This window comes from Macaca nemestrina, chromosome 7 (genome assembly GCF_043159975.1).
Source record: "Macaca nemestrina isolate mMacNem1 chromosome 7, mMacNem.hap1, whole genome shotgun sequence".
NCBI lineage: Eukaryota > Metazoa > Chordata > Mammalia > Primates > Cercopithecidae > Macaca > Macaca nemestrina.
Genome location: NC_092131.1, coordinates 147,761,630 through 147,778,245, shown reverse-complemented (window position 1 = coordinate 147,778,245; position 16,616 = coordinate 147,761,630). Strand labels below are relative to the sequence as shown.

Genomic DNA, 16,616 nt, shown 5'->3' with positions numbered 1-16,616 from the left:
AATTGTTATTTCATAACATTATTCATAGTAATGTTTCAATCAGTATGAATACACTTATTATAAGCTTTTCTTAATTTCTACTATCATAACCTTAATTTTTCCAATCATAAGGCTAATGCCCTATTAGATTTCTAGGGTACATTAAAAAGTTTTACATAGATAAACTTAATTCTTAAGAAATTTATAATACACCAGATTAGACCTCATCCCTTAAGCATGCAGTCTCTTACAATGTGCTATTAAAGTAGGGAGAGCCTGATTTATGATAGTATTGTGTGCTATGCAAAAACTTAATGATTCAACATCAAGTTTGATTTATTCTAAAGCAACAAACATAGTAGGATGTGAAAAATAGCATCATCAGTAATCTTCTGGTGTCATAAAAAAGAGTGATGGAAGTACAATTTGTGACAGGTAAGGGATTTGGAAATGAATGCATATTTCAACTGCTTCTGTCTCTCCTCTTTTCCATGTCACTCTTAGCAAAATGATGAGAAGTGACTGTGATGTTACACATATCATGTATAATAATTTTATTTCATTTAATCACATTACTTAAAACCTATAAGACATATAGTTTGGCGATGTACATATGACGATAATTAATGATACTGTTCTAATACCAAATATCTCCCCACCGTGGCCATTGGAAGCAGTTTTATTTATAACCTTCACAACGCACCAGGTTATCTGGATTTCTAAATCCTTTAGAAATCTATTGAGCTTAATATAATGCACAAATAATTACATTATTGTGGTGATAACAAAATCCTGTTCACAAAATAAAAATAAATTTTAATAAAAGTTCTAACTTAAAAGACAGTAAAGCTTGATATTTGTAAGCCTGCATTACTGCCCATTACTTCCTAAAGTTGACTGACATAACGAAGGAATTGAAAGAGGAAGCTTGCCAAGAACTTTCAAGTTGTTTTCGGGGATCACATGTACATACTTCTTAAGATCTTTGGAGACTGCTTATAATTCATTCCGAACATTTGAAGTATTTTATGTCAGCCACTAATTTTTTTACCATTTTAATTTAGTTCTGCAAGTTTTAACATCTGCTGCATTTCAAACATAAATGTAAATCAACGACTCTTGGATGTACCCTAGGGAAATACATGCTCTTTAAAGTACATTATAGTCTAAGACTAGAGAGGTCTCTAGTATTAAGTGAGTTTATTATAGGGCTATCTTTTAAGTTAAGTGAGAATAATAATTAAATGACAACTCAACAGAATATGGTTACACATCATGATTTGCACTGGAAAATACGCATATACAACCATTCAACTGAGAGGGTAGCTGACCTGGTTACAGAAGACATGGCAATTGGATATGGCAATAGTTTGGGCCAAATAAAATCTAATACTCATTTTACACCAGAGTCTTTGAGTTTCCGGAGCCATAAGCTGATGTTTTCAAATATCCTGCACCTATAAGCTTGCAGAGGATTTAGCAAAAATTTCCATACGCTTAAGTGAAAATTTATCTCTGCCTATTTTTTTAACCCAATTTTAACAAGTAAATGTAAAAGAAGTGCTCTAAAGGAACACCCACCAAAATAAATGACCAAATTAACTTATCTAGATGTTGTAAAGAGTTGCATATGTTGAGTATGAAATTTATATGTGCAACATTCAAGATTGTTATTGTACTCTGTTAACCTCAAAGTAAATCTAGATCATCCTATGTCACATTCTGCTTTCTAGAATGACAGTTGAAGATTTTGAGGAGAGTGGTAAATTAAGAAAGATTCAAAGATGTTTTTAAAAAAGGAAAAAAGAGAAAAAGGCAAACACAAAATTTTGGTTATCTAGATACATTTGTGTGTAAGAAGGGAGAGTTTAAGTCATTAATGTTGCATATGTATTGTGGGATTTAACAGTACTGAGTTTGCAACCAGGCAGCTGTCGGTTCGGCATACTTACTACTGATGTAACTGAGCAAAATATTTAGACAAGATAAATTTTATGCACACATACTTGCACGCACACACAAACACACACCTTTGCACACACAAAATTCAATTTTCATCCTTGGAAGAAGCCACATTAAAGGCATAATTTCTATAATAGTAATTCTTAAGGTCACGAACTATAATCATCAGAGGGAGGAAAAACCTCCAATCCAGAACAACAACAATAAAAAAAGCAATGGAAGTTAAACCAAAATTTAAAAAGTGATTGGAAATACAAGCCTGGCCACTGTGAGTTCATTCTATGGGATGCCATTCAATGAAGAAAAGAAACCTGAGTTTAACAGCTTTAACTCCCATAATCTAAGAATTTCATTTCCGTAATCATTTTTCTTTGATCTTCTATTTGACAGTGACATCTAACTAAAGTCATCCCATTTAACCTTTTCTTTTGCATGTTGCGTGAATTTGTGAGCAGAGTAAGAAACAGGACATTCCTCGTGAAGATCAGGGACCAACCACCAAGAATTTGGATTTTTGGCCCCAACTTATTACACTGATGGTCACTATTATTGATGAGGATAAAACTGCCTACACACCTGTCCTGAATCAGTAAGTACAATGTTTTGGAAATGAATGGATTTTATTCCACTGAAGTTAAAATAATACATATTTTAAGTGCAACATACTCTGATGACAATAATAAACTTTTCCATGATTAAGCTATAGAAAATGGTATTTTTCAACTTTTATCAGCAAATATCAATTAAATGATATTATGAATTTTTAATTTGAGCTCCATGGAGTATGAATCTGTGGATATGGAGAAAAATATTTTCCAAGATTTGATTTTTATGTAATGTAAAACTTTTCCTCTGGATCCTTTCATAACTATACCATTGTCTCAAAAGAAAAAAAATGTGCACTCCCCCAAAACTAAAAATAATTTCGAAGAGTTAGTATTAAACATATTGCATTGTGGCTTTTGAATAATAAACATTTGGCACAACAGCTGCTTTCAAAATAGCTATGCATATTGATTTAACGAATTTAATAAAATATTTAATAAAACAAGTCAATTTTCACAAATTACAATCTAAAGTTCATGCCTCTAAGACAATATAGATGAATTAAAATTCATGACTGTTCTAGAAGAGACTGTAAAAATCCTCATTTTATCAAAATACCACTAGCTATGTGACCTTAGGCAAATTATCTAATTTCCTTGGGTCTCAGTTTCCTCCCAACTAAAACGAAGGTGTAATTATTAGATGATTTCCAAGATCCTATCCAACTTTAATATTGCATATTTAGATTTTATTTTACACCCACATATTAAAGACCATAAAAGCAAATATAACATCAGACTACCAGCTAGGCACTTGCAATCTGGTTAATGAAGAGGATTGTCTTGACAATATTAGTTAGACCTGAAATGTTATGGGTAGCAAAGATAGCAGAAATAGACAAACAGTAAAGTAGAACAGTGAAGTAGACTCAGACTTACTATGGATAAATGTGTTTGGTATTCTTATCCTCTACACTGGTCAAGACCATTAGGGTCGTTGTTTATGTTGGCTCCAATTAAAATTCCAATTAAAGAAGAAATACATTTAAGTATTTCAATCTTCATCCTTTTCTGCTTACTGTTAACCACCCATTTTCAACAGTCCCCCAATTCCTAATTGTGGAGAAAGTGGTCCTATTTTTGGTATACAATCATCATTACATTAAGTTTACCCTTTCACTTTCTTCTCCCTTTCTCCCCAAACCTAGTTCTTATATCCACCTTTTCTTCCTGAAGACCTTAGTGTTTCAATCTCTGTACAGACTTTGCTCTTTTATTCTCTGCTGTTAGGACTAGAAGATCTTCTTTTAATCTATAACCTGTCATCATCTCATCACGGATCCTGAGAAGTACTTCTTAGGTCTCTGACAACTTTGTGGAATAGGATTGTTTTCTTATTTACTCTTTGGACCTTTCTTGAGGACAGAGTAGGTTTCTGAAAGATTGGGAGACTGACAACTTGTTTCAAGACTGTGTCCTTGGACTGGGATAGGCCATTTTATAAATGGATGCTGGATGAAAACAAACTTCTGCTGAGAAACACAAATTCAGTTCTATGAAGAAACTTTGGCTTTAATAATCAAAGAAATTTTTTATGTTTACCAAGTATCTTCAATCAGGATATGACCAGTAAAATACATTATAAAATCATGGAAGAAATTAAAATATCTATGATTTATTTTTAGTGATATACCTCAAAATATATACAAAGATTTTAGTTGATTATATGTAACTGTAGTAAAGGAACTGGAATAAATAATATTTATGGCAAAAATATATTTATAATTGTGAACTAAATTAAGCCTAAGTTATAAAAATTAGCAATGACATATGGGGAGAGAATTGTTTTTGTTTTCGTTTTTAATTTTGTTTTTAATGTCAGAGTTTAAGTCCACTTTTTTCCTTTGAAAACTTGTCCCTGAAAAAAACAAATGCCTTCCTCTATTTGGAATCCATTATTTATTATTGTGTTCGGTCAGATTTTAAGGATGCTGTAAAGCTTTTTTTGCATACTGAAAATCATTCAATTTAGTTTCTCACTTAATTTAATAAATGCTTTAAGTGAACTCATCTGGAGACTGACATGGGGTCCTGGTGGCCAGTGTTGTGTTTGTATAATGTGTTGAGATTTTCATTTATATCTGTTTCTTTGTTTGAATACTGTATTGTCACATTTATGCTTCATTAATCATCTCCTTGGCTACTTAAACTAATGCAGGGTTTCACAAAGTAAAAATTCCAGACCACTAGGGTAAGGATCACATGGACTACTAGTTGGATTTGCAGATCTTGAGCCCCACCCCAAATCTATGGATTCAGAAAACCTGAAATTGACACAGAAATCTGCAATATTAATAAACAATCCCTCTTATTGTGTATTATGGTCACTAACAATGAAGGCCCAGATCAATATGTGAAGGACATGTTAAAAGTAGCTTGGGTTTTGTTTTAGAGGCAAAGGCAAGTGAATTTAATGATTTTAAAACATAGGACATTTTAAAATATCTTTCAATGTAACGCATAATTATTGATTCAGATCATTTAGTGAAGTTCTTATTGTTATCATGAGCTTGAGAAATCATTGTAGGCTTTTGCTTATTCAAATTTGATAACAAGTTTACAGTAACAGTAGAATATAAGCATGAGGGAAAAGAGTTCTATTTTGTTGACTAATGTATATTCAGGCATACATATTTGTTGAAAGAATTAATAAATTAAAGTAAATTTATACATGTAGTCAGTATCTGTTCTGTTCCCATGTTGTTGATTTATTAGTGAAATACAGTATTTATTTGAATAATATTTTCTCAATTTTTAAAATTATAATGAATTTTAGATGTTTTAGAAATTTCAATATTTCATTAAAACTAAATAGTATTAAGCAGAGTACTTCAGATTTAGGTCTCGGTTTCTGTCTCTCTTTCTCTTTCTCTCTTTCTGACAGGTTTATTGAGGTATAATTGAATATAATACAATTTCATGTACTTAAATAGTATAATTTGAATAGTTCTGGCATATGTATTTAACCACAAAATTATCACTATTTTCAAAATAATGAAGATAGCCATTACCCCAATAGTTCATCCGCTTTTATAATTCATCCACTCCTCCACCATCCCCAGGCAACCCCTTATCTGCTTTCTAGTACTATGAATTAGTTTGGAAATGTTATCATTATGTGTAAATGTATTCATAGATTCTCTCCATTCTTTTGTCCAGCTGCTTTTATTCATTACAACTATTTTGAGATTCACCCATGTTATTTTATGTTTCCTTTTATTTTTGAGTAGTATTCCCTTATACATATATACCACAATATGTTTATTCATTCATCTGTTAAAATTTGTATTTTTTCAAGATTAGGTTGCATGAATATTTGTTTACAAGCCTTTCTATAGACATACTCTTTTATTTCTCTTGAGTTATGTGGTAAGTATGTATTTAATATTAAAACTGCCAAACTGCTTTCCAAAGTGGCTGTACTATGCCAACAATTGGTTTGATAAATCTTTTAATTTTACCTATCCTAATAGGCATATATGATCTAACTATGATTTTGATTTGCACTTTCTGAATCCTAGTGATACTGACTGTATTTTTATCTGCATATTTGAAATTCATATATCTTCTTTGGTGAAATTTCTGTTAAAATCATTTTCCCATTTCCAAATTAGGATGTTTATCTTATTATTGTTGAGTTGTAAAGGTCTGTACTAGATAAAGCTCTGTCATCAGAAATAAATGTTGCAATATATGCTTCTAGTTTGTAACTTTCTTTTCCATTATCTTACTAGTGCCTTCTGAAGAGCATAGTTATTGCATATTTTTTAAATTTTGATGGAATAGTCCAATTTTTTATCAGTTTCTTTTATAGTTTAAGCTTTTAAAAATTTCTATTTTAGAAATCCTTGCAATCTGCAGTCAGTTTGCAACACCACAGTTTTCTTCTAGACATCTTACATTTAAGTCTATAATTCATTTCAAGCTAATTTTTACTTGTTAACTGGTGTTATAATCAAGTTTAACTTTCTTTGGGATCATTTTCATATGGTTATCTATTTTTTATCTCTACTTGTTGAAAATTATTCTTTCCTCATTGAATTGCTTTGGCACCTTGGTGAAAACTCAGTTGACTATATATGTAAGAGGTTAATTCTGAAGTTCTTTGTATTCTGTTCCATTGATCTATATATCCGTAATTACACCAGTACTGCACATCTTGGTGACTATCATTTTCTAACATATCTTGAAATATTATAGTAAAATTTATTCAACTCTATTTATATTTTTGAAAATTGTTTGGCTCTTCTAGCTCCTTTGCAATTCCATTTAAATTTGTATCAGTTCATCAATTTCTACAAGAAAAATGTCTGCTTGACTTTTGATTGATATTGCATTAAATGTATAAATCTATTGGGGAGAAATGAAAACAGCAATATGAATTTTATAATCCATGAACATGGTATGTACATGCATTAAGGTCTTATTTAATTTTTTACTTTAGTGGAAAGGTGTTGCATATTCTTTGTTAATTGGTTTCTAAGTATTTTTATTACTATCTTAAATAGTATTTTTAATTCCAATTTCCCATTCTTTGTTAGTAGTACATAGATACACAAATATATATCTTCAGCCTTCCTAAATTTACTTTTTTGTAGGTTCCTTGTGATTATTTAAATACATCATATTGTTGTCTAAAATAAAGATGGTTTTACTTATATCTTTCCAATTTGGATGCATTTTATTATTTTTCTTGCCTTATTGCTCTGGCTAAAATCTTCAGGACAATGTTGACTAAAATTAGTGAAGAGCAGACATTCTTGCCTTATTCCTAATCTCATAAGGAAAGCATACAGACTTTTACCATTGAATATCATGTTAACTAAATGTTTTTCATGAATAATTCTTTATCAAGTTGAGGAAGTTCTGTTCCATCCTTATTATTCTGAAAGTTTTTATCATGAAAGGGTGTTGGATTTTGTCAAATATCTTTTCTGCTCATAATAGGGTAATCACACAATTTTGCTTTTCAACCATCAGTATGGTGAATTATACTGAGGAGTGTTTAACTTTAAACCAACCTTGCATTCCTGGAACAATCTCCACATAGTCTTGATGTATAATCTTTCCTATATATTATTATATTTTACTCATAAAATTTTGTCAAGTATTTTTGCATTTGTGTCTATGAGGATATTGATCTATGGTTTTATTTTCTTATAGTGTCTTTATCTGATTTTTATATCAATGTAATGATGGCTTTATAAAATGAGTTAGACAGTATTTCCTCCAGTATGATTTGCCAAAAGAGTTTTTATAAAATTTGACATTTTCTTTTCTGAGTTTTTGGTAGAACTTACTGGAAAAATAATCTGGGCTTAGAGTTTTATTGTAGGAGGTTTTTAAACTAAAAATGTTATTTCTTCATTAGATATAGGGCTGTTTAGTTTACCTGTTTGTTCAGTTTAGGTTTTTGTACTTTGTATCTTCAAGGAAATTTTCCATTTAATCTAAGTAGTGAAATTTCTCCATCATGTAGTTGTTTATGCCAATCTATTATTATCCTTTTTATGTCTGTTAAATCTGAACTGATTTTTCCTATCTCTCATCCTTAATATTTATATTTTGTGTCTTCTCTCTTTTGTTCTGTCCAACTGGCTGAACATTTATAAATTTGACTGGTCTTAAAAAACAGCTTTTGATTTTATTCAATGTTTTGTTTTCTGTTTTAAATTAATTTTTTTCTCATTCTTTTATTATTGTCTTTCTTCTGTTAGTGAAGATAAATGTTAAATGACTATCACAGTAATCCAGTGAGAAGATATGAAAGCCTTGTGTAAGATGGTGGAGAGTTAAGGTCAGATTTGTGAAATAAATCAAAAGATCTTTATGACTAAATGCATTGAGTAGAGTGTTAAGGAAGCAGAGACAATGGAAATGTTACATTTATAGGGGCATCATTATTGGAGATAAGAAATACAGGAGGAAGTATCAATTTAAAGAAATTCACAGTGACTTATATTTTGATATACAGAGATTTGGTTATCTGTGTGACTTGCAAGCATTATATGCAACAGAGAGTTGTATACATACATATGGAAATCCTTTAGATTGATATCAATTAAATACATAATATAGAGAAGTTTAGCTATATATGCCTAAAAGTAAGAAATCTTAATTATTTCTAAATATTCAGAAAATTTTACTCATTTTGCTAAAACTATTGTGACTTCATATTACTTTGTTTTTGTTATGCATACCAAAACATAAGCAGAAATATGTTTCATCCATTCTGTTATCTCATGTTTGTATGCATTGTACTATAATATGTAATTTCTTTTAGTTTTCTCCAAAAGTATACATACAGTGAAGTCTCAACTCATTTTCTCTCTTCATTAAGTGTAGATAGCAGAAAGTATCTCAGTGTATTGAGTAGAAAATGGACCAATTTTGAAAGATTGTCTTCCATTTGCAAGGATAAAATTTGCTTATTTTTCCCCTCACAGGGTTATATGATGAGCCAGAACATTAGTTTCAAATTGGATGTTTTTAAAGACAGTGTATTTTATTTGCTGAATTGAGGAAGTTTAGGTTTAAGCTACTTTGATTAGGATTTGCCTTTGTTCTTTCTGTTTTGGAAATAATGTTGTTCAGAGTAGTAAAGTTATTGGTCTGTTTGCTTACACTATGGGTTCCCTAAATTACTTTTATATTTAAGAAATTGTTGTGAAAGTGTTAATCATACAATAAAGTACACAGACTATGCAGTAGAGTTCTGTATAGCCATCATTCTAATTCAACAATTATCAAAATTTTGTGATATTTTCTTCATCTATACTCTTGAGTTTTCACTTTCTTTTTCTTTTGGCTGAATTATCTTAAACAAACTTCAGACATCCTATCATTTCATCCCTTCTTAGTTCAGCATTTATCCCTAAAAATCATGGCTTTCTTTTGTACAGCACAACTAATAACATTAACAGTAATTGCCTGGTATTGTGTAATCCCTATTCCATAATCAAGTGCTTCTGATTTTCTTTAAAGAAGTTATTTTTTTACATTGTTTTGTTTCAATCAGGATCCAAATAAGGTATAAGCATTACATATGGTTATTATGTGTTACAAGTCTCTTTCATACTAGTTAAGTCCCCCCTCCCTTTTATTTTATTTATACCATTGACTTCTGAAAGAAGCTATGTTCACTATCCTTTAGAATATGCCACTTTCTGGGTTATTCCATTTGCCTCCTTGTGCTGCTAATTAACTTGTTCCTTCATAGTTAATACTCTCCATAGCTGAATATTTCAGGTTCATTTTTTTAAGAACACTTCACAAGTGACTGTGTGTACTTCATACTATGTCACATCAGGTAGGACATTATCTGGTTATTCCCTTGTAGTGATGTTATCAGTGCTTAGTGCTGCCAGCCTTATTTCTTCTTTGAAAATGTCTTCATCAACCTTTCCTCTAATGGTTTCATTTATTTATGATCACTTCAGAATTTGCTATTCCATTAGGGATGACAAAATGGTGGTTTTATAAGGTTATCATTTCTGCAACATTTATTCGTTAGAATTTTTTGCAAAGAAGAACTTTCTTTCATTAATTAGGGTTACTTACTTGGTTACCCTAATATATAGTAAATATAGGAAAGATAAGGTAAATATTTAATTCTTTCTTTTAACCTAAAGTATTTTATCTCATTCTTTTCTTTTCTGCTCTATTGGACTTTTGTTTTTCATTAACAGTTTCATTTCAATTTAATAAATATGTATCGAACCCTTAATATATGCCAGGCACCATGCAAGGCTAGAATCACAAATATTTAATTTCTAAAAGAGATATGTACGAAATTAATCAGGAGTCTGAAACTGATTAACTACTGTGCCTGTGCCTGCCACAGTCACAAGTCATTCTGTGATTAAACTCCTCCTATACATCCTTGTTGACACAGCCTTATGAGAACAGAGAAACTAGGTTCCCTCTCTGAAACTGTACCAAAAAATCCTGAGAATGACTCAGCTGACAGGGAGAATAGACACTGAAAGTTTACGAATTTGGAGATACCTGTAGTCGGTGATCCACAATTAAGAATAAGTCAAAATGAAGTATAAACAGGAATGAAGATAGCACTGAGAGAAAAGAAGGTAGCTGGCAGTGAGTAGAGGGAAAGGATACTTGGAAGGAAAAGCAGATACAAGAATAGCAGAGTCACATACTGGAGGACTTTGTGCGTGAAGATCCCTGTCTGCGGTCATTCAACGCACTCCTCAGCGCTGCCTTAAACCCTGAAGGAGCATCTTGTCTGTCTTGTCTGAGGCTCCCTAAAGCCTGACTCCAGGGGCTGTTCGACTCCAGTAGACAGAGTTTGGTTTTTCTTGGGTTCCAGTAGAATGTGGCAATGGAGTTTAGTTTTGTTTTTCCATTACCCAAAGTATCCTTACAAAAATTACTTTTTAATTATTTGTAGTTACTTGAGCCTCTGATTTTTGGAACCAAAGTAGCATAACTAATCCAATATAATAGTATATGGAATGACACATGTATTCCAATATAGTTGCAGTTTGTTTTCTGTTGAAATGTAAAAAAAAAAAAAAAAAAAAAAAAAAAAAAAAAAAAATGCTTTAATTTGAATTCTTAGGATCTAGGCAAATGGTTTATTTCCTACAAGAGATCGGTTTTGCAGACCTGGAGTTCATAGTGGGCAGAATAGATAGCAGAAAAAACCACAGATCTGTTATAAAAATCTACCTGACACTAAAGATATAAAGTAAAATTTCAAAAGTAATTTAAAAAATTGTTACGCATGTCTATCATAGCCATTTTGAATTTTAAAACAGATCAAGTGTGTTTCTCTGCAGTTTCCCAAAATATTACATTATGTGGAAATAATTCAAATACTTTTCTAAGTGCACAAGAGTACTGTCAAAGAATGCTTACTAAGAATTATACTAATTTAAACACCTCTGAAGATTTCACTTCTCTACCTCCCTGACCACATATCACAGAGGCGAAAAAGAGTTGATCTTGAATTTTTCAAGGTTTGTCATGCTTGCTGAAAGATTTTAACACAACTAGATATTTATGTGTTATAAATATCATAATCATTATATAGGGAACCATGGGGAATTAACTGGAGTCAGGCACTATTCTAACATTTTTACAGTTTAATGTTTAATCCTAAATTTATTCTAATGATATCAGTACCATTATCATCCCCAAATTGCAGATTATGAAGCTTAAGCATAGAGGGGACTAAGTTACGCAAAATCACATATCTAGTAATAGGCAGAATCAAAATGTAAGCAACTCTTTGAAATAACAAAAGGGTTAATGTTAACAAAAGGATCCCATAAATAAGATGATGCGCATTAATCCTTCCAAACATTTCTGATATTTTAATGATTAATCTGGATCTGATTGCAACATCTTTTAGGCTTTCTATGTTTTAGAAATTAGGAGGCAAAACTTAACTCATGAGACCATAGCAGGATTTGTAGAGATAATGCACAGAAGGCACCCACCCTAATGCCTGCATTGAATAGGTACTCCACCTGCCCTGCAATATGAACATGAGGACTTGCTTGTACCAGGTCTTCCAGCTTGAGAAACAGTTATCTAAACTCAGTAAATTCTGTTGACTATTTATCCCATGTGCATTACACAAGTTATTTAGGCTGTCTCTGGCCATCTGCAACTCCTTTGTCATACTGCCAGGTGGTATTTTAATTGTCTTATGCGATGCTGATTTCAATAGTTAACTTAGAGCTGGGCTCATGCTGGTAGTCCCAGCTACTTGGAAGGATGAGGCAGTTGGGTCTCTTGATCCCAGGAGTTCAAGGCTGAAGTGAGCTATGATCAGACCACTGCACTCCAGCCTGGGTGACAGAGCAAGATCCTGTCTCTGACATAAAAAAATAAAAACTTTTAAAAAGTGGAAGCCAGGAGCAATGGTTCATGCCTGTAATCCCAGCACTTTGGGAACCTGAGGCAGGAGGATTTCTTGAGACCAGCAGTTTGAGATCAGTACATAGTGAGACCCCGTCTCTAAATAAAAAGATACAAAAATTAACCAGGCATTTTGCCACACACTGGTAGTCCCAGCTATTAGGGAGGCTGAGGCGGAAGGACCTGCTTGAGCCAAGGAGGTGGAGGCTGCAGTGAGCCAAGGCAACACTCAGCAACAGCCTGAGCAACAGAGTGAGAACCTGTCTCCAAAAAAAAAAAACAAAAAAAAAACAACAAAAAAAAACAGTTTACATAGATCCATTTACAATTTTGTTTTTCATGTTAAAATTAAATATATACTTAAAGATTTGAGTTCATTAAAATAATGCCTTAGGTTATAAATGAAACAAAGAGAAAGCAAAAAGATAAAAGGGTGATTGGCTTCAAATGGCACTTATGATCAATTTACTTTATGGTACAAAAGAACCTAAGTACAAAAGGAAAAATTTCTACCATGGCATTAATTTGTAAGGATGGCTCGTAATTTACTAGTAGAGTCCTGCTTAATAAAATTTATGCTTAGTTGTTTACTACATTCATGATAATAGCAGTTAATTGCACTAAATGGATGTCAAGTATCTTAAGTGCAGAACATACTAACAAAGGCTTAATATGTTTTATAATGTAAAAAGGGCACAACAAACGGTCTCTTAAGTTCCAGCTATGACAAAGAAATTTCAGATGCATACATGACAGGCAGGAACGGGGAACCATTGCTTACTAATTTGTAATAATTAACATACTTTTTTTCAAAGACAAACTTTGCATATCAAAATAATACTTCACATTTAATGGATTCTAATTTTATCCATTGTGACTGATGAATCAGTATTATCAAATTTGGCAGTGGCAGATTATGTTTCCCTCATTTCAGTAAGAAATTTGCAAGATAATAAATTGGGTTATTAAATTGTTGTGGCTCATAAGATTCAAGATTTAAAACATTTGTGCTTTGTTAATTAGTTGCTGCAAATTAAAAACAGGAGACAGTCAAATAATGGTGGAATGGATCAGTTATTTCATTAAACCTCCTCTTTATAATGGTAGATTAAGTTAAGCTATGACTGCATTGAAAATGAAGGAGAGGTGGAGCTACACCTTAGAGAATTTAATTTGTGCACAAGAAAACCTCATGAATTCAGACTAGTGTGAGAAAGGCTAATTTAAATTTATATGGTAAGTAGGAATATTTCATATACCATATTTATGTGTACTTCTTTTAACTTTTAAGTATGTATGACAACTTCTACAAAGTTACAAAATGGTTGTGGAAAGGTAAACCTCTTTCAGTTTTGTTTCTATCGTAGTTTGGAATTCATTTGTAGTTAATGTATGAATTGTTAGTGTATAGCTCAATATTTCTGAAGTTCATAAAACCATTTAGTCCTGTGAGTACATAAACATTTTCCTAAATCAAGTTTATTGCCATTAACTTTATTAACAAATTTTATCCTACGGACTAAACACCTAGTAAATACAAATATAAGTTTTCATTTACTTTATGTGATTATTTTTACGTTAGAAATCAATGGAATCTAAATATTTTCCTGTCTGTCTCATTTATACTTATAATTTCATCATTATCAGCAGGAAACATTTATTGAGTACTCACTGTGTGTCGGTGACTAAGCAAAATATTTACATGTAAAATCTCATTTAATCCTCACAACAGCCCTAGAAACAGTCCCAAGTTAGGCAATTAATATCATCCCCATTTGACGAGTGAGAAAATTGAGTTTTGAAGAGATTACTCACTGCTCCACTGGGTAAATTAGCTAAGTAGCAGAGGAGAAATGAAATCGCTGTCTTTTGGAATGCATTGCTATTTAACTTCTGTATTATACTGCTAGGTATCAGGCAGGAAAAATAGCCAAAAATGTGTTAAATTTTGGAAAATAAGCCTCTAGCAAATACGCAGATGGTATAGACTCTTTAGTGAGCCCCTACCAAAAGGCAGACGTATTCAATTGTGAAAATGTGTCAGAAAAAAACAACTCTGCCTTTTAAATAATGATTTGATATTGGGACTACAGCATAGAAAAAGCATATAAAAATTTAGTATCAAAATGAGATTACATATTTACAAGTCTACAAAGGCAAAGTTGGACACAGTGAAAAAACACTATTATGGAAATATTATTTTGTGGTCCCTTAAAAATTAGAAACTTAAAATGTACCATTAGTTTCTCGGAAATTGATAAAATCTATGTTGTCGGGAAAATGGAGTATTTCTCCTTTCATTTCCAGAACTGACTTTCTTCTTTCACCCACTGTATTTTACTCATAATTGTTCATTTTTCTCCCCTATTTCCACAAGGCAGAAAACAGTAAAGAATTGTTTGGGAAACTGTTAGCTTTTCAAATGTTACTTAGTTATATTCTGGCTGCTAAAATGGTTTAAATAGTATGGAGAGGGCCAGGCGCAGTGGCTCACGCCTGTAATCCCAGCACTGTGTGAGGCCGAGACGGGCGGATCACAAGGTCAGGGGATCGAGACCATCCTGGCTGACACAGTGAAACCCCATCTCTACTAAAAAATAGAAAAAAATAGCCGGGCGTGGTGGCGGGCACCTGTAGTCCCAGCTACTCCTGCTCAGGAGGCTGAGGCAGGAGAATGCTGTGAACCCAGGAGGTGGAGCTTGCAGTGAGCAGAGATTGCCCACTGCACTCCAGCCTGAGTGCCTGAGTGAGACTCCATCTCAAAAAAAAAAAAAAATAGTATGGAGAGAAAAAAATTATATACATATGTAGGTATTGGGAAGACTGTGTAAATGTAATTAATACTGTTAGGTAGTAAAGAGATGCTATGTGAGAGAAGTGTAGGGGAGAAAGAATATCTTTTCCTTCTATCCTCTGAGTCCTCAGCTGTAGTCACTATAACAAGATCCATTAACAAGAGAAGAGCATACAAATTTATTTAACATAAGCTTTATATGACACGGGAGCCTTCAAAGGAAATAAAGACCTGAATAAATGACTAAATTTGAGTATATTTTGTGCTAGGTTTGACAAAAAGTGGAGAGTTGTGGGGACATGTATAGAAGCCCGCAGAAAAGTATAAATACAGTAAACTTGGAGAAACAGCAAGGCCTGCTCATTCACGTTCCTTTTGATAAGGATGCTTCTTTCTTTGCTTTTGGTATAGGAGCAGCAGCTCTCACATAAGGATCCTATTTCCTGCTTCAGAGGAAGATCAGAAAACCCTTTCTAGGTTTTATGTCTTGCTTCAGGGGAAAATCACAAAGTCCTAACTGCATGTGCCATTTCTCAGATTCCTTCCACTTGAAATATTCAATTTGCCAAGGTGCCATATTTTGGGGTAGCATGTCCTGAACCCTGTCAGGAGAAATGTTGTATAATGCTAGACAAAATTGGTTAAAGAGAAAAAATATTATTCCCCTCATTTTCATCAGTTTGGAACTACAAAGCAAATGTCAATCACATTGTGCCAGTTAAGTGAGACCTTGTGTCAAGAGTAAAATTGTGTAATTTCTACAGTATAAAAGCACCAATCCTGTCACTAATTCTTAATATTAAGCGAGCTCAGACCCATTTATAGTCACTATGCACCTCTCTTTGCCCTTATCATTCACAAGCATTTAATCATTGCTAATTCTGCCTTGAATACAACAGAAGACTTAAAGGGAGGTGACACTTGGGCTGTGCTTTCCAGGGAGAGAGAGAGGTTATTATCTCATAGAAATTAAGAGGAAGAGACAGCAGGAAGGTGGAAAATGATCAGAAGATATATGGAATGTCAGGCATGTCAAGAAATAATAAAAACTAGGGGCAGCTAGATTATTCATGGTAAGGGTTGGGGAATGAAAGTGAAAGAAATGAAAGTTGGGGCCAGATGATCAGAGCAGGATAGTCGTATTAATGAGTTGAAACTATTATATGCTAATAAACGTGTGACCAGCAATTTATGGTTTTAAAGCAGTAGTTAGAAATATGATGGCCTGTGTTTTTAAAAGGCAAATTAGGTGATAATATAGATGTATCAGAAGAGGGAAAAATAGGGGCAAAAACATAAACTAATAGTGCAATTATTGAGGCAAATGAAGATAATGACTTGAATTGGGGGTGTGATATTGGGAATAGGGAAGCGAGAGGCAAATTCCA

At 32.6% G+C, this 16,616-nt stretch overlaps 1 protein-coding gene across 1 annotated transcript in view; it reads left to right on the top strand.

Annotated features, from left to right (window-relative positions):
- The window catches only part of LOC105490028 (unc-13 homolog C), a 699,235-nt gene that overhangs the window by 451,215 nt on the left and 231,404 nt on the right, over window positions 1-16,616 (top strand). The window contains exon 17 of the mRNA XM_011755257.3: window positions 2,397-2,530. Coding sequence (XP_011753559.2) covers window positions 2,397-2,530 — 134 coding nt within the window. The remainder of the gene's footprint in view (window positions 1-2,396; window positions 2,531-16,616) is intronic.